At 51.9% G+C, this 18,002-nt stretch overlaps 1 protein-coding gene across 1 annotated transcript in view; it reads right to left on the minus strand.

Moving 5' to 3' along the window:
* Positions 1-18,002, minus strand: part of CMIP (c-Maf inducing protein) — a 230,371-nt gene that overhangs the window by 76,925 nt on the left and 135,444 nt on the right. Inside the window, exon 2 of the mRNA XM_008139702.3 lies at positions 8,263-8,388. Coding sequence (XP_008137924.1) covers positions 8,263-8,388 — 126 coding nt within the window. The remainder of the gene's footprint in view (positions 1-8,262; positions 8,389-18,002) is intronic.

Genomic DNA, 18,002 nt, shown 5'->3' on the forward strand with positions numbered 1-18,002 from the left:
AAGCCCTATGTGTGGACTGGCTCATTCAGTCCTTGCAAGTCTATCCCGAGAAACTGGTACTGTCAGCAGTTCATTCCTACGGTACAGTTGAGGAGACTGAGGCTCGGAAGCCTACAGACTCTCCCATGGGCTCACAGGCAGCCAGTGTGGGGCCAGGACTAGAAGTCAGGTGGTTGGATTCATGCTGTGAATCACAGTACCATGGCAGTCCAAGTTCTCCACTGACCACCCCCAAGGGCAGAAAGGCAGCATCCAGTCCCACGCGACCCCACGGCCCTGCACCAAGTGACCCTGACCCTGATGGTTAAGGGACTCTCACAAAGGCCAGGGCCTCCCTCTAAACCTGAAAGTCCACCTTTTGCCCGTCCCACTCCCGGGTGCATGCACATCGTGTACAACTTTGGGTCTCTCGCTGTCAAGGAGTTCCAGGTCTCCCCACCCTAATCACCATGGAAACATCAGCTTTCTGTCAGGGCAGAATTTGGGGAAGTCTCTGGGCTTGAGTAAATGAACCAGTTCAGTGGCCAGTGCAGTGGGGAATCAGGCTCAGAGACTCATTCATACCACACCTGGAGGCAAGGTGAGTTGAATCTGCCCTGCATGGGGAGCAGACTGGGGCTCACCTGTGTGATGCAGGGACTTGTGCAGTAATGAGTCTCCAACAGACCTGGGTCAAGTCTGGGATCTACCATGGTCTATTGGTGTGACTGGAGCAAGCCCCCTGATGACACAGAGGCTGTGACAAAGGCGGGTCTGCTGCAGGGACCAGCAGTATCCCGAAGGGTCTGCGCTGGGTCACCTCCTGTCAGTGCTGACCTAGCTCTGTGGTCTCGTGACAACTCTTGTTCATTAGGATGATAGAATACAGCCCAGGCTCAGGGACAGCGGTGCCAAGATCCCACGCATGAGAAAATCTATGTAAAACACTTACTTAGTGCAATGCCCAGCATGTGCAAACACGCTACAGAGAGCAGCTATCAGTATCAGTGACAGCTGTGGCCAGTGTTGTGCTGATAAATGTGTAACAACAGGCTCCCCGGGATAAAAAACAAAACACACCACAGTGATCACAGCATCTGCCGACTTCCATGCTGTGAGTGATGCCACCGTGGCTGATTCTGTCCCAGACCAGAACTGGAAAGAGAGGCATACAACGGGCTCTCAGGAGCCAGTATCAGATGGTACAAGTGGCTCCAGCATGCTCCTGGTCCAGTCATTTCTCTGCTTTTTAACACACCACAGTGGCCAGAGAAGGGAGCAGAGAAGGTGAGGTAGGCCAAATAAAGAATCCCCAAAGACTGTCTGCATCCTAATCACCTATGAATATGACATCTTAGGGGGCCAAGGAGCTTTGCAAATGTGATTTAGTTAAGGATCTTGAGATGGGGAGGACATTCTGGATTATCTGAGTGAGCCACAAGGGTCCTTATGAGAGGGAGGCAGAAGGTCAGAGAGTCACAGATGGAAGGAGAGGCTGGAGTGATGTGGCCACGAACCAAGGGATGCGGGTGGCTGCTAGAAGCTGGAAATGGCAACGGAACGGATTCTCCTCTAGAGTTTCCAGAAGCAACCAGCCCTGCCAACGCTTTGCTTTTAGCCCAGTGGGACACATGTTGGACTTCTGGCCTCCAGAACTGTGGACAATAAATTTGTGTTGCTTTATCTACTAAATCTGTGGTCATCTGTCACAGCACCAGTAGGAAATGAACCTGGGAGGTATGGCCAAGTTGGTTTAGTGTTGATGTGGGTCATTCCTTTGGTTCTGAGGGTCCACAGAGGGCCAGGGCAATGCCCAGAAGGTGTCACTGGCTGGACTAAATGACCAAGTGAAGACAAAAAGAGAGAATTAGAGAGGAAGATGGAGGAGAGGGGAAGGAAAGGGACCCTCGTCCCTCCCTCTTCTGTGCCACTGGCTCCACCATCTAGCACCTGCCACTACCTGCACTGTGCTCTTGTTTGTTACATGGTTTGTGTGCAACCAGCCCTGATGGTACCTGGTACTGCTAATCAGTGCTGGGAATTTGGGAGCTCATAGTCCACTCATCAGTCATTCATTCAGCAGGTCTCACTTGGTCACCTGATAACCAGATGGTGTGTGCTCTACCAGCCAAGCTCTCAGCTGACCCACCGTGGACAGGCAGAATGAGTGAGAAATAATTCTTTGTCGTCTTAAGCCACTTAGAATTTGGGGCTGCTTGTCCCTGTAGCATAACCTGGCTTGTTTTGTTTTGTTGTATGGCTTTCACACAGAGCGTACATCCCACCAACATTCCGCCTTCACCCCTCCCTCACTGCCTACTGAATTACTTACACTTCAGGTCTCACCTGAAATGGCGTTCTCCAGAACACCTGTCTTTATGGTGACTTGCCCCTCCCCATCCCTGACCCATCAGGGGATGGCACCTCATCTAACACCTCGCACTATCCTGCAGTTGCTTGTTTCTTTCTTCTTCCTCTCCAGGCTGTGGGCTCTGTGAGGTCAAGGACCATGTCTGACTTATTCACCACTATGTCCACAAAACCCAGAGAAATCTTTGTGAAATGAAAGGATGGCTAGATAGATAGATACATGGGCGGGTGGATGGATGGATGGATGGATGGATGGATGAATAAATGGATGGTGGGTAGATGGATGGATGAATGAATGGACAAATAAATGGATGGGTGGGTGGATGGATGAATGAATGGATAAATCACCACTATACCCATTCTGCTCATTTAAAAAATGTCATATGTAATAGAATTTCAAACAAACTATTCATCCTTGATATCCCAAGCCAAATTTGACTAAGGCTCTAGAAATAATCATGGCAGCCTTTTCTCTGCACACCTACTGTGTATCAGGTACAGTGCTAAGTATTTCCCATGTAGTATGGCTAATCCTCATGACATCCAGGGTCCAGTTCACAGACAGTTTAGATGCCCAGAGAGGTGATTCCTGCTGCCCAAGGTTACACAGGTAGAGCATGTAGAGCTGGGCTGGGACTCAGGTCTGTCTGACCCCATAGCCCACTCTTTCTACTGTTCACCCCAATGAGAGAGAGTGCCGCACCTCGGCTCCATTGGGCTCCAGGAATTGGGCTGGGAAATCTGAATCTATTATGCTGATGACGAGGGAGGAAGAAGGATTTGGCACCTGTTCCAATCAACAGGAGGCCCCGCCAGGCAAACAAGAGGGTGGGGCCATAACTTTCCTCCAGACTGTAGCGTGGGGTACAGCCACTGCATCCTCACGCTACTTCCCCTCTCTCCGAAGGAGTCAGAGGTTGCAACAAGGGTGGGCTGTGAACTGCTTCTTCCTTCGGGTTGTCTAGTTTTAAAGAGACAGAGGCTGCTGGGGGACGTCCGGAAGTGCTGGGCCGGCATCTCTAAGTGCCTGCCAAGGACAGAGGACTGGGCTGTGCCCGGCCTGGAGGAGCGGGCGCATTTCTGCACAGAGTCCCAATACTGCAGTATGGGCGGGTGAGCTGGGACGACCCAGACCTCTGGGACCCGAGGCTCTGCTCAGAGTCCTGAGGGTCACTCAGGGGAGACCGACTTAAGCATGGGAAAGAGGTCCTAGGAGAGGCAGGCCTGCTCAGGCCGGTGCCAACTGCTCCCAGTGATAAATCTTTCGAATACTGAAAGGGCCCCGTTCCAGGCAAATTCTGCTTAATTTCCTCTTCGAAAGTTGCCAAGTTCCCTCTCATTGTTGTATTGTCTCAAGAGGTGAGAAAAACAGCCAAGGGTGCACGGGGTGGCTGTTGCCAAGTCCTCCTTCCCCGGCCCAACTTCTTAGGGAAAAAACAGCACGTGATCGCCAGACCGGAAAGGTCTTTCTCTCCAGCTTCCAGTAAGAAGGGAACCGCCCTGCCCCTGCCCCTGCTGCCAGTGTTTGGGGTAAACAGTTGCCCGGCCTCCTGGGGACTTTCCGGAAAGTCTGTGAGAGGAGCGGGTCTCGGAAACCCTTCGGGAAGGAAGCAGACACTCTCGGGGAAGAAGGTTCTCCTTGGTCTTGGCCGCCCGCAGCCCTGTTTTCAGAGCAGTGGGCCCTGGATACGCGGGAACCCAACTGCGAGGCAGAAATCCCCAAAGATGGTCTGCCCCACACGGCTCTTTAACGCCGGCCACCCCGCCCCGGGGGCCGCACCCCACGGGCGCTGTCACGGCACCGGTTATGTGCTTAAGCAGCTCCCTCCTCACAGTGGAAAGCAGCAGAAAGGGCACGGAGGAGAGAAGATAAACAGGTGCCTTCTGCACCGGGGATCCTAATGACATGGCATTAGGGAGCTCACGCTGAAAATCAGAGCATCCAGAAGCACAGCGACTGGACCCAGGCTGGAAGGCTGGCGCCTTTGTGTGGGACTCAGCCTGCTGGCAGACGGCTGGGCATCTCCGAGCTGGGGAGGAGGCACATTTGCCTAAGAGAGTGTCTTAACCTTCCATGAACTCAGATAGGTCAGCGCCCCGAGGTCCGAGTGAGACACGGATTCAAATTCCGACAAAGCAACTTTGTAAGGAGGTCCCGTGGGAGAGGGACAGAGAGCAGAGGGAGGAATGGAGAGAGGAGAGAGATACAAAGAGAGTTAAGTCAAGATGCCCAGAGAGAAGGGCTAGAGTAGAGAGAGGTGCCTGGGGAAAGATACCAGAAAAAAAGAAACTGCAAGGTGGTGAAATGCAGCAAGTGATAAAGAACGAGAGAAGGGGTAGGAGGGAGACATGGAGAAAAGTATCAGAGAGACAGACAGGAAAAACGGACACACATGGATATGGAGAGCCTGAGAAAGGGGAGGGGGGCGAGACGCCAGGTAGGCGAAGGTAGGGACCCTGTGAGCCCCTGACATCGCCGCTGTGCAGAGCTGCTGTACCACATGTAGCAGGAGGGACCCTGCTCAGGGGTGCAGGGGTGCTGTGACCCTGCAGACCCGCCTGCATGTTGAGGCTAGTCCCCCCTGGGAGCGGCCCGGTGCACGGAGCATGAGTCCAAAGGAGAAGTTCTACGGGCCAGCCTGCCACCAAAACTGGGGGTGGCGATGGCAACGTTCTTGATCTGCCCTGTCCAATACAGTAGCCACTGACTCCATGTGGCTACTGAGCACTCAAAATGTGACTAGTGGATCAAGGAGCTGCATTCTTAATTTGATTTAATTAAGTTTAAATACAGAGGCTCCTGTGTGGTGAGTGGCATCTGAAGGGATAGCGCTGCTCAAGGCATTGTCATCCTCTGACGACCTGAGCACCCCACGAAGCGCTCCAGGCCAGCCTTGCCCTGAGCACCCCTGGCTGCTTCTGGGCATCCCTTCCACCAGGAGCAGGGAAGACTGCTCGGTCACACATGGCTCTGGGCCCTGTCACCTAAATGGAGCCACTGACGGCTACAATGCAGGTGAGGAGGGCTCGGCCCGTACCTCGGGCCCACCACCCTGGGGCTCCAGGGGCTCCCGGGCTCCCAGCCGCCCCACTTGGACCCCTCCACCTGAAGCCTATCTTCAAGATGACTCAGAACCCATTTATATAACATGACGGCCACACACCACCCGTGAATCACGGGAGGGAGGGCAGGAGGGTGGCAATAAAAAGGAAGCAAGGGAGCAGCCGATGGAAATGACAGCGAGAGAGACCAAGGCAGGCAATGGCGAGGTGCACCCACCTGGGCTCCCCTGGGTGACGGGGTGGAGGCTGTGTCTGCTTCCCCGTCCTAGCCGAGTCCAGCTCTGGATCCCAGGAGCTGCCGGCCGCCTCCTCCTCCTCCCTCTGCTCTCCTGCTCTAGCCTCTGGCCACTGGGCTGCACGGACTGTACTGTCCACTGCAGCAGGGGGCAGTGAGCAAGGGGCAGTGAGCAGCCACAGGCCCGCCCGTCTGTCAGCACAGTGGGAGAGCTCTGCGTGAGGCCACTGCCGGGTGCAGCCTCAGCCAGGCAAGTCATCACAGCCGGCCTGCAGCCACGACCTCAGTTAAAGGGATATTCCAGGCACTGCACAGTGATCCACACCCCTCCAGACCTCACTGCCCCTCTATGCCCAGGGCAAGTGACACTCAGGGTACTTCCTTGGGGGGTACTGTTGCCCCCTCCAGCTCCAGAGGCGATGATGCCCCCACTGCTCCTACTGGCGCAGAGACCCCTACACCCAGGGCACTGGGGCTCAGGGCCTCCTTTCTCTAGCTGGACTATTTAAAGGTTTTCCCCTCTCCAGCCACCCTCTTGCACTCACATATCCAGCCCCCTCTGCCATGCAACGGGACTGATCCCTCTACTGGCCCCCTGACTCCTTAGGAGCTTGCAATGGCTCCCTATTGTCCCCAGATTATAACCACAGCTCTTCATTCAGTTAGTAAGACTTATATGATCTGGCTGTGACCAAACAGCTGTAGACGCATCCATAGGGCTCTGAACCCTACTCCTCCCCTCTCTTGCAAGGCAGCTAATACCCCCTTGCCCTAAATTCATGCTTTGCTGAATTCCCTCTGCCCAGCACGTGCCCCCCACCCTGGCACACTCCTACTCATCCCTCGGTGCCCAGCTCTAATGTCACCATCCAGGAAGCTTTCTCTGGTACCCTGAGGCTGAGTGAGTCACTCCCTGCTCTGAGATCCTAGCCCTCCGGGAAGTGCCTCTATTTTAGCAGTTATCTCGACAGTCATTTGTTTATGGCTCGGTCTCCCCAGAGGACCTGAGTTCTTCAAGGATGGGGCCAAGAGGCTTACTGGCCTTCCTCTCCCTCCCCTAGCATGGGGGGAGAGGCCAGCTCAGCGCTCTGTGATTCAAACGGGATTTCCAGCACCCGTCTTCTCCCAGCTTTCCACGGAACCCTGCTGTGGCCTCCCTACTCTGCCACCGCTGCTCTTCCCAGGCAAGGGGGCTGGAACTGACCCCTCTTTCCTAGACTCAACAGAAAGGCAGGCATGGCTCTGGTGTCCGCGAAGAGATTAACAGTAAAGAACAGAATTTTTCTAAGGATGTTCAACTGTTCACTCATCTTGTTGAGTTCAGCATTCCTCAGGGGCCTAACTGCATTGTGCCTTTCGGCTCCACTACTGCTACACAACCCAGTGGCCACTCATGAATCGGGTTTTAGGGAGCATCTCTTTAGGCTCAGAGCTGGTCTCCTCACTGGAGTGACAGTTAGAAAGAAAACGCCCCTAAAAGAAAGGCCGAGGCAGACTGTTCTCCCAAAGAAGAGAGAGTGCACTCTCTCTATAAATGAGGGGCGGCTGACTTGGAAACTAGGTATAGCTCTCTCTGAAATGATATAGAACACATCACATGTATGTCACATGTGTGTACGGCAGCAGCCATGTTATCTTTTTTCTGCCACAATTTCTTTTTTGGTGGACCCACCTCTCCCGGTCCACGAGGTCCTGTAGGGCTTTCAGAGTGCACAGCTGCCTGTGGTCAAGGGTGGGTGTGTAATCCAGGCAGGGCATTCCCTGGGGAGCATGGGGCTATCGCAGAACCAATCAGAACCATCCCTGAGCTTTTGCAGAAAGATGCTGGAGGGAAATGGGCTTGCACATTTTTAAGGATGACAAGTTCCAAGAATGTAACTTGAGACTGCCAGAATTCCACTTTTCCCACCACATGGAGAGACGCTGCCTGACAATGAAGCCAACAGAATGAGGCAGAGCCAGGAGATGGACAGGCGGAGACATGGAGTATTAAAGATACCATTTAACTCCTGGATGCAGCTATGCCTGCATCCCAGTTAGACATCCCAGTTACTTTAAAACAGTTACAGCATCATCAACTTCTCTTCTTCCTCAGATAGTTTGAATATTGCTTGCATCATTTCCAACCAACAGTCCTGACCAACACACGCAAAATGCTCACTTTTCCAAGGGCACGGCTTATACTTCTATCAGAGTCTCAAAATATTTAGAGCAACAAGAAACAAGAAACCACCTCAAAGTAGAACAAAAGGTAACATCTGCTGCTCTTTCTTACAGCCTTTTAAGGCCTAACAACTGCCCCTGGGCCTCAGTTTCCTCATCTGTAAAATGGAGATCAGCAAACCTATTTTTCAGGTTTGTTAAGAGAAATAAAAGTACAATGCATAAAGCTTCTAGACTGTGGCAAGCATGTAGCTGGAGCTCAAACTGCGTGCATTCCCTCTCATCCCCCAGTGAGCCCTGGTTTATAATTTTCTTGTACTTGGAGGAAAAAAACGCCTTGAGTTAAACCACCTTCCCTTCTGATAGTTGGCCGTCTCCCTCCGAGGGAAAAGAGGAGGGCGAGGGGGTGGGGCTGGGAGAGGAAAGTGCTTGTTCATGTTTATTTCTCCTACCTGCAGTAAGACAGTTCCCCCAGGAATTGTGAGCTGTAAACAGTACTTCGGGGCATTCTCCCAGGACAGCAGCTGAACGTCTTCAATAGCGCTGTAGGAGACGGAGTTTTCCATGTACCCAGTTGGCTGCAGCAAAAACAAAAGAGAAAGACATGCATTGGTTACAAGATCAGGTACAACGTCTGCGCCTCAGAAGAAGGTTCTGGAAAACATCCCCACTGTGGCAACAAGCAAACCTAGCTGGTACAGACACCTGGGACCTCTAGGGACAAAGGAACTCCGTCTTTCCTCGCTGGCAGCGTCCAGCTGGAGGGCAGGAGCCGCAGGGGAAATTCGCCCGTGTGTTTGTTTGGGTGTAGTTGGGACTAGACTGGGGGGCACCTTGGGGGCAAGGCCTGTGCATTGTTCCTCTTGGCACGGCAGGGCGCAGCACGGCGGAGCCACCACCCTCTCCTGCCCAGAGAGCAGTCACAGCCCACCACTGGTCTCCCTGCCTCCTCTTTTCCCACAGATATGCCTTCTCCACTCAGTACCCAGGGCCACGTGCCACGTGGGCAAATCAATCGCCCTACTCTCCTGCTCAGCATCCTTCCACGGCTCCCAGCGGTCCGACCACGAAATCGATGCTCCCATCCTCCACTGACAAGCCCGCAGGTCTGGTCTCACTTCCTCCTCCAGACCCACCCTGCGTCTTCTCTCCCTTTCCCGGCTCCCACATAGGCCTGCTGCCAGCACCACACTCTTACCCGCTCTTTGTCCCAGAAAGGCCGCGGCCCCACCCGGTCACTCTCCTCTTCTCCTCGCCAGGTCTCAGCTCAACAGGCTTCTGGGGAGAGCCTGCGATCCCCTGGACCCCAGAACCGACCCGATCACACCCTGGCCAGAGCCCTCCATGCTCACCACCCGGGTTAACTACTGTGGACTGATATTGTCTGTTATCGAGTTGATGTCTGCCTCCTGGCCAGGCTGCAGTTCAGGCCCGAGTCTGTCTTTGTGCCTGCTCTCTCTCCCCAGTGCCTGGCACATGGCAAGCATGCAACAACTTGTGTTTATAGAAAGAATGATAAAGGGCATCATCAGTCCTGGCATGAGGGTGGGACAAGAGAAAGTCTCAGTCACTCACTGCTCTCTGAGTGAGTTCTGCTATCACAGAGAGAAGACACCCGGGGTCAGGTGGATGGACTAGCACTGGGTCCTCGCGATATTCTTGTTCCTCTGGCCCCTCGGAAGCCAGGCTGCAGCACAGTCAGAGGTGAGTATAGCACAGCTGAGAATAACAGCTCACAGCTCCCAAACGCTGACATGCACCAATCACCCCTGGGCACATGGCAAGTGCTGGCTCCTTTAATCCTCACAATGGTCCCATGGAGCAGGTGCAGGGCCATCCCCATTGCACAGATGAGAAAGCTGAGGCTGAGGCAGACACATGACTTGCCAAAGGCCACCCAGCTGGGGAGGGGCATGGCCAGCTTTGAACTAAGCTGCTGACTTGGAATTGGCACCCTGCCTACTAAGCCATACTGCAACAAAGGGTCAGATGCAATTTAAAATATGTGACTTCCATTCGTTTGTTCATCTGACAGATTTGAGCACCTATGATGTTTCGGGCCCCAAACGGGGTGCTGGAAATACAGCAGTGAATGAGACAGGAGCCCAATGGGGCAAAGAGACAACAAACCAACAAAATTCCCAAATAAATAAACTATTAAGGAGCAACAGTGCTGCACCAAGAATCAAAATAGGGTATGGTGAGAACTGGGGCACTGTGGAAAGATGGAGGGCAAGTACATCCCAGAGCCCACGGCCAGTGCAAAGGGCCCAGAGGCAGCCAGAGGCTGGGAGAGTTCAGGGGGGAGCCAAAAGGCAAAGGGAGGGAGGGCTGGGTAAGGAGTGCCCCGGAGAGATGGCAGGCCAGTGCAGGAGGCCTGGAAAGCGAAGCTGGGGTCCCGGGTCACTCCCCTGGGGTGGAGTGCTGCAGGCGCTTTAGGCACGGTTCATAGCATCGCTGGGACTGCTGCAGAAGAACAGACGCAGGAGCAGCTGGCGGAACCGCCTGGAGGCTGCTGCACAGGCCCAGGTGAGTGTCCGGGCTGCTCAGACCCCACGGGGAGATGGCCAAGTTCATCTTGCGGTTCTCACCAGCACATGGCCCACTCTGGGGCAGCAATCCAGGGGCCACCGTGGCTGCGTACCCCAAAGGCAAACGTGGGATCGCCCCTCACCCTCTGCCCTATTCCAGCATTCCCTGCATGATGATGTTTTCAATATTCTGCAGTAAATGATTCAGCCCACAGCACATCTTGTCCCGAGAGTATCAGTGAAACCAGGGTGTGGGGCTGGCTACATGCTCACTTCCAAACCCACATTCCAATATTGATTGTTTGTTGCTGTCTGCCTCCCCTGTCAGTGTTTCAGCACCGAGAGAGCAGGACTTCTCACCTGTTCCAAGTACTGAAACAGCCTGACACTGAGGAGGTGATCACTTCCTTAATAAATGAAGGAATAGTTTCCTAAATAAAAAAGTTCATCCAAGTGTTACTTACAATCACTACACATAACACAGTTGGGAAGATGCTTTTTTTGGTTATTGTTTTTTAAAATTAAAAATAATTAATAATCTTTTTAAAAGTCAGCTTTAGGAAGCAATGACACCTGTGTGCCTGGATACGCCAAAGGCCTTTCCACCTTCCTCCCATCTCCATGTCTCTCCCTCTTGAAAGTCCAGTTGACCTTCAAACCCCGCCCACTGACCTCTCGATATGCACAGAGGCCAGAGGACATGGGCTAAGATGTGGCCCTGGTGCATCTGGAAAATCGCTGCACCACATCGAACAACACAGAAAAATAAAGACCCATTCTGAAAATCCTAGCAAGGGGAGAGCGTGACCACACCGAGTTGGACTTCATTATCCAAACCAAGTGAATGGCCAGCCTCGTTTCTTCAGAATCCCACCTTGGACACTAAGCAAAAGGCCTCGAGACTTCTATTTCCCACCACAGCCTCCTCAGAGACCCTGAGGCACGAGGAGACACTTCCCAGGGCCCACACCACGCCTGTGGAACACACTCCAGATGACCACGACTGACATGTGTGATCTTAGATGAGGGAGGGCTTACTAACCGCCTGTGTCTGCCTTTCCCTTGCCCCTGCTTTAGCTGTCTCAATGTGGCCTTGATTTGAAGTTGCAACATAGGCAGGTTCTGGGGAGAAAGGTTGGGTATAAATGAATACATAGTGTTTTTTAATAGATGTATTGTTTTTCCATTGTTTGAAGCAGTGTTGGCTAAAAGCAAGATTTGCATAATCAACGAGACCTACGTTTGAGCCACTTACTGTGTGTCTTTACATAAGTTACTGTACCTCTCTGAGCCTGTTTCCTATAATGGTAAAATGAAAATTTAATAGAATTATCAGGAGCCTTAAAGGAGATTCAATTTATCAAGGGCTTAGCATAGCATATGGAACATACAGAAAATCTCAATAAAATCAACTATTATGATAAAGACTACATTTTATCTCTTGGGGTCTTTCTCCTCCAAACCCATAATTCTGATTGAACCATTAGAAAAACATCAGACAAATCCCAAATGAAAGACAATCCTCAAAACACCTGACCAGTACTCATCAAACACAAGGAAAGTCTGAGCAACTTTCCCAGCCAAGAGAAGTACACAGAGACCCAATGACTAAGTGTACTGAGGGATCCGGATGGGATCTTGGGATAGAAATAGGACATTAGGTAAAAACTAAGGAAACCGAATAAAATATAAGGGTTCATAATAGCATATGAAAACTGCTTCATTAGTTGTGACAAATGTTTCATGCTTTTGTAAGTGCTCACAACAGGGAAAACGGGGTGTTGGAATATATGGGAACTCTCTGTACTGTCTTTGTAACTTTTTAAAATATTTTAAACTATTCTAAAATAAAATGTTTAGTAAGAAAAATTAACTGCTGTCACTACCTCTGTTGTCACTATCATCATCATCATTATCGACAGAGCCTAGACAGAGCCCACGAGGTCTGCCAGGGCAATGGGACAGATTGGGATCCAAAGCCCCCATATGTGGCTCTCTGGTGGAGGCACGAGCTGCTGCTGACCAATGATGCCCTTCATCGGAGGTACTTCCACACTCTTGGGAGGACTTTACAGGTAACTGGTAATCCCTTGGTAATCTGAACCCGGCGGTCAGAGCCGCAGTGGATCGGATTCCTGAGCGGGGCGAAGGCTGAGTTAGACCAAAAAAAAAAATTTCAATTCTCTTGGGGAAGCTGGGAAATGCAGTTCTAAGAGGTACTTTGAGGCGACCAATAAGCAGATTAAAAGTTATTTCTCCATGTAAAAGCAATGCAAGACGTACTGGGGTTCCGTTAAAGGACATCCCAGAATTAGCAAAACTACAGGGATGGAAATCAAACCCGCAGTCGCCAGTGGCTGGGACAGTGGAGGAGACTTTACAGAGGGGCATGAGGGAATGTTTGGGGGCGACTGAAATATTCTAGATCTCAATTGTGGTGGTGGTTACTTGACTGTATATATTTGTCAAAACTCACAGATCTGCGTACTAAAATGGTAAATTTCCCTGAATGTAAATCACAACTAAGAAAGGCAATGAATGAATATTCAAGATAACTTGTAAGATGATGAATAGAATGAAAACTTTCAGATAAAATCTTACTAAAATCACTCATTAGCATTTCGGTATATTACCTTCCCGGTTATTTTTCATATGTAATTTTTTTTACAGAGCCCAAGTCATGCAGTATATATAATTTTGCACATCCCATATTCTGAATAATCTCCAGAACCGTCGCCTTAGTGGCTATAAAATATTCGGCCACCATTTATCACCACTCCCCCTCCTACCCTATGGGAAGTGCGGTGGTTTCATCTTCTGCTGCTCTAAACAACTCCACAGTGAACATCCTTATGAAACATGTTTTTCTACCCTATATTTAGGATTTTTTTTTTAGGCCAGATTCCCAGAAATGGAATTAATGGGACAAAGGGTAAGAGCATATTTTAGATCATGGCCAAATTGCTCTCATTAAAGAGATATTAACGAGGACTGGGAGCCCTGGCCAAGACTGGGGGCTTCATCCTGGGCCCCCAGCTTGAGTGGGCCCTGCTAGCGCGATGCCTTGACGGGCTGCGTTCAGTGTGACCACCTGGTAGCTGAGTGCCTGCAACGTGACTGCGCCGCCAGGGTGCTGGAGTGGCAGAACTCTGCAAGTCAGGGTCCTGGCTCCGGGGGACACTGCTCTCCCACAGGAGCCAGGAACAGGTCGGGGTGCCTTTGTCCTTTTGCTCTCAGGAATTGATGAGGGGCAGTTTGGGGGTCTTGATATATGTCAGACCAGGAAGAGAATACTCTCCCTCTGCTTTTGTTTCTGAGATGAGCTTCTTCCCTGGGATCCCCTCAATCACTGGATCTGGGCTACAGAAAGCAGGACCTAGAGGGGCTTCATCAGGTTCCCCAACGACCCCACAAAGCCTTCAGAGTTGACATTCCAACCTTCTTGGACTTCCCATGAGTCAGATGGACATGGAGTGGGGTCACCAAATGCCCCTGAAACTGTCCCCTCCCCCAGTCTTCACTTCCCCTGCCTTTCTGGGGAGCCAGCTCCTCCTGCCCAAACCCGCCTGCTGGTTTCCATGGGGATTTCTCTAAAAGTGAATATGAATCGTGACGTCAGAGGCCCCCAAGCCGAGGCTGCAGGCTGACTCAAGGCGCATGCAAACAAGATGCTGGCACGCTTCCTAGGGAGGAGGCTCTGGACCCCAAAAGGAAAAGCTGGTCTGGAAACACCCTCGAAGCGCTTGCTCTGGGGCGGGAGGCTGGGAAACCTTGGTCAGCTGGGGACCTGGGCTGAGACCAGCGGGCTGTGTGTCACGCGAGGGTTGCCACCCCGGCAGCCTGCTGAGTGTGCCTCACTGTGGACGCGTCTCCTCTCTGCACAAGTGGAAGACACCTGAGTCATCATGCAGGGGACCCACACTGCACAGCCTGATTCCATGGGGCCCGGCCCCACATGCATGAGGAAGGATGTGCTCCTGGCCCCACACGTGAGGCCCCACACGTGAACCCCGGCCTCAAAGGAGAAATGTCAGTCAGGTCAGAGGGCAGGGAGCCCCTGCCAGCCCCACCTTGGACACTCAACAGCAGCAATGACAGGAATAACGATGACGATGCCATGACCTCCGTGATGGTACAAGGGTGTGGCTCGTACTGGGGGAGTGGGCTTCAGCCCTCACCTCGCCCCGCTGCTTTTTAAAAAACCGAGATAAAAGTCATGTGACATAAAATTAAAAATTTAAAATTTAAAAATTCAGAGGCATTTAGTGCCTTCACAATGCTGTGCAACCTTTGCCTCAATTTAGTTCTCAGACACTTTCATCACCCCAAAAGGAAACCCATATCCATGAAGGGACCTCTCCCTGTGACCCCTGCCCCGCCGGCAGTCCCTGGTGGCCGCAGTCCGCTGTCTGTCTCTATGGATTTGCCTGTTCTGGAGATTTCCTTTCTACGGAATCAATCATTACGTGGCCCTTTCTATCTGATGCCTTTCATTCAGTGTTTTCAAGATTCATCCGCATGGCCACACGTATCAGTACTTCATCTCTTTTCAGGGCTGACAATGTTCCGCTGAGTGGCCATCATGCCATGTTTTACTTACCCATCCATCAGTTGATGGACACGTGGGTTGTTTCTACCCTTTGGTGATTGTGAACAGCCTGCTGCATACTTTTTCAATGACAAGGAAGGACAGGGCTCTTCAAACACCCTTCATGAAGCCCCTCCCACACAGAAAGGCACAGGTGCCCTGGTTAACATTTACCAAGCAGTTACCATGTGGCCAGCACCACGCTGAGGCTGAGGGACTTGTAGTATTACCTCCTTTAACTGTACCACGAGCTGGGGGCACTGTATTTACCCATGTTTATTCACATGCTACAGAAGAAGACAGGGCACCACGGAGAGGTGCTGACATGTCACAGGCCCTGCTTTTTAGAGATAGATATGGGGCTCAGTCTGACAATCCCGAGCCTGGTATCTCCATCCCCACGTTCTGCCAAACTCCAACGTGCGTACCTGTGCGCATGCACACCACAAGTGCACTGTAGGCAACAGAGGAGCCGGGACCAGAGAGGACAGAGCCAGACCTGGCACAGTGTGGGGATGGGGGGGGTTCTCAGGATCTGCCTGTCCACCGCCACTCAGCCATAGGCGACCCCAGGCCACCTACGACTCCATTCGGCCTGAAGGGCAGAAACCCACACATGCTCATTTGGGAAAGGCCTGTCAAAATATTTTGATGTTCTCTTTCATCCCTCAAAGGAAAGTCATACAGCAAAAGCAAGGTAGCAGGTAACAATCTGCTGTGAGATGGGCCAGTCTGGGCCCGGTCCCAGAGCAGATCTCCTCAGATGCCTTTCACACTCCTCTTGCCCTTGTTCCCGTAAGCCAAAGACACCGGGCATAAGTTCACCTTCTCTGGTTGCCCCAGGGCCCCGGTTGTCATCGCCACCCCCCACTGGTGAGTGGTGCCGCCCAGCAATGCTCCTGGTGCCGCCAGGATGGAGAGCGGCTCGCTGCTGCACTCACTGGTCTCTGGTGAGGAGACTGTTCTGTACAGCGTCCCCACTCATGCTCTTGATGCCAAGTGGCTGCTCCCTACGCTGCCAACGCACCTTCCCCTCCAAAGGTCACTGCTCCCTGTTGTGGCCTGTGACACCAGAGTGCCACGCTTGTGAAAATTACGTGTCAAGTAAAAGTAACGTGGGTTTTGAGCAAGAAAAACCTCTTACGATAAAAATACATGCTTCTTGCGTTTTATGTTTTGTTTGAGCTTATCTTGGTGGTGGGGTGATTACTCTAAGTTCTTCATAGCATAAATAAGTCTCAGCAACCCACAGGCAGCTACTGAGCACTTGACATCGGGACTGAATTCACGCAGTCACTCAACAAGAGGAACCTCTCCCATGTGCAGCCAATGCCAGGGCCTGGGGACAAGACAGGGAAGGGGAGGGACACGTCTGTATAGTCCAGGGGCTGACGAGTGGAGGAGGAGACAGATGACCCAGGAAGACAGGAGGTTAGAGGACAGAGGCTGTGTCCTCAGGGCATGGCACTTTCACCTGTGTCACTGGGCACCTCTGACAGCTGGGCAACTGATCAAGGCTCAGAGGGGATCTGGAAGGGGCCTGGATGGAGGCCCACTGGAGCACCTGCTGGCTCCCTTCGCCCACCCCCCGCCTCTGCATGGCCAGTCCCACCTCTACGAGCCCCCCACCCCCACCGGCACCCACAGCCCTCCCAGAGGCAGGTATTGCTATCAACCCTCAACAGACCAGAATTGGAGGCTCTGAGCTGATAGCACCTTGACCAACTGCACACACAGCTTTTCAGGACAGACTGGGAAGTGAAGCCAGACCCTCAGACTTCATGTCCTGGCTCTGTTTATAACAGCCCAGAGGGTTGAAAGTCAGGGGGTCTGCACCTGTGTGATGCCACCACACCATCCTCCAGCAGAACTGCTGACCCTGCTGGTGACCCCTGGGCGGGACAGTGCTGAGAGATGCAGCAAGAGCTTCTGGAGGCCTGCTGCTGTCCGAGGTCTTGGTTCCGAGGGCAGTGACACAGGGTGTTCTCGCTGTTACAATGCGTCAGGTGTGCACTTCCCGGTGTGTGAGTTAGGCTTCAATAAAAAGATGTTAAAATCATCAGAAGTTCTAGAGTCAAATCCAGCTCCACCACTTGCTGGCTGTGTGGCCTTAGGAATCACTTGGCCTCTGAGTCCATTTTCTCCCGTGTAAAAGTGAGATTATATTCACACTCACTAGGGTGGGCGTTATTTTTAAAAAGACATTACCAAGTGCTGGAAAAGATTGGAATCCTCACCCTGGCTAGTGTGGCTCAGTTGGCTGAGCAATGACCCATGCACTGAAAGGTCACCTGTTTGATTCCCAGTCAGGGCACATGCCCAGGTTGCAGGCTCAGTCCCCAGTACGGGCAGCGCGTAGGAGGCAGCCAACGGATGGTTTTGTTTTGTTTTCTCTCTCTCTCTCTCTCCCTCTCCCTTCTGCTTTCTCTAAAATCAAATAGATGTTTTAAAAAAGAAACTGGAGCCCAGCCGGTGTTGCTCAGTGGTTGAGCATCAACCTATGAACCAGGAGGTCACGGTTCGGTTCCGGTCAGGGCGCGTGCCTGGGTTGTGAGCCCAGTGCCCAATAGATGATTCTCCCTCATCATTGATGTTTCTATCTCTCTCTCCCTCTCTGAAATTAATAAAAATATATTTTAAAAAAAGCTTTACATCATCATTAAAAAAAAAAAATCGGAGTCCTTTACACTGCTGGTGGGAATGTGAAATGCAACCACTTGGGAAGACAGTCTGGCAGTTCTTCAAAAAGTCAAACAGTTTCCACATGACCCATGTGGGGAATTTTACAGAATGTGAATTAGATGCAATAAAAAAAGGTAACAGTGCACCTATCTTAAGCGTGTTTGTGGGGAGTACTTAAGTACGTAAGGCTCAGCACCTCGTAAGAACTTGATAATAAGTAACTACTCTCCTGCGGTCACCCCAAGAGAGTGGGTGGCCTGGAAGAAGGCCAGGAGGGGGCTGCCTGCGGGCAGGGACGCGATGCAAGAGTTCAAATCCCAGCACGAAGCCAGGTGCTAAGTAGGAGCTCATTATACGCAGGTGATTATTTTGAAAAAGCCACAACAAGAAG

The sequence above is a fragment of the Eptesicus fuscus genome, chromosome 21 (genome assembly GCF_027574615.1).
Source record: "Eptesicus fuscus isolate TK198812 chromosome 21, DD_ASM_mEF_20220401, whole genome shotgun sequence".
NCBI classification, from domain to species: domain Eukaryota; kingdom Metazoa; phylum Chordata; class Mammalia; order Chiroptera; family Vespertilionidae; genus Eptesicus; species Eptesicus fuscus.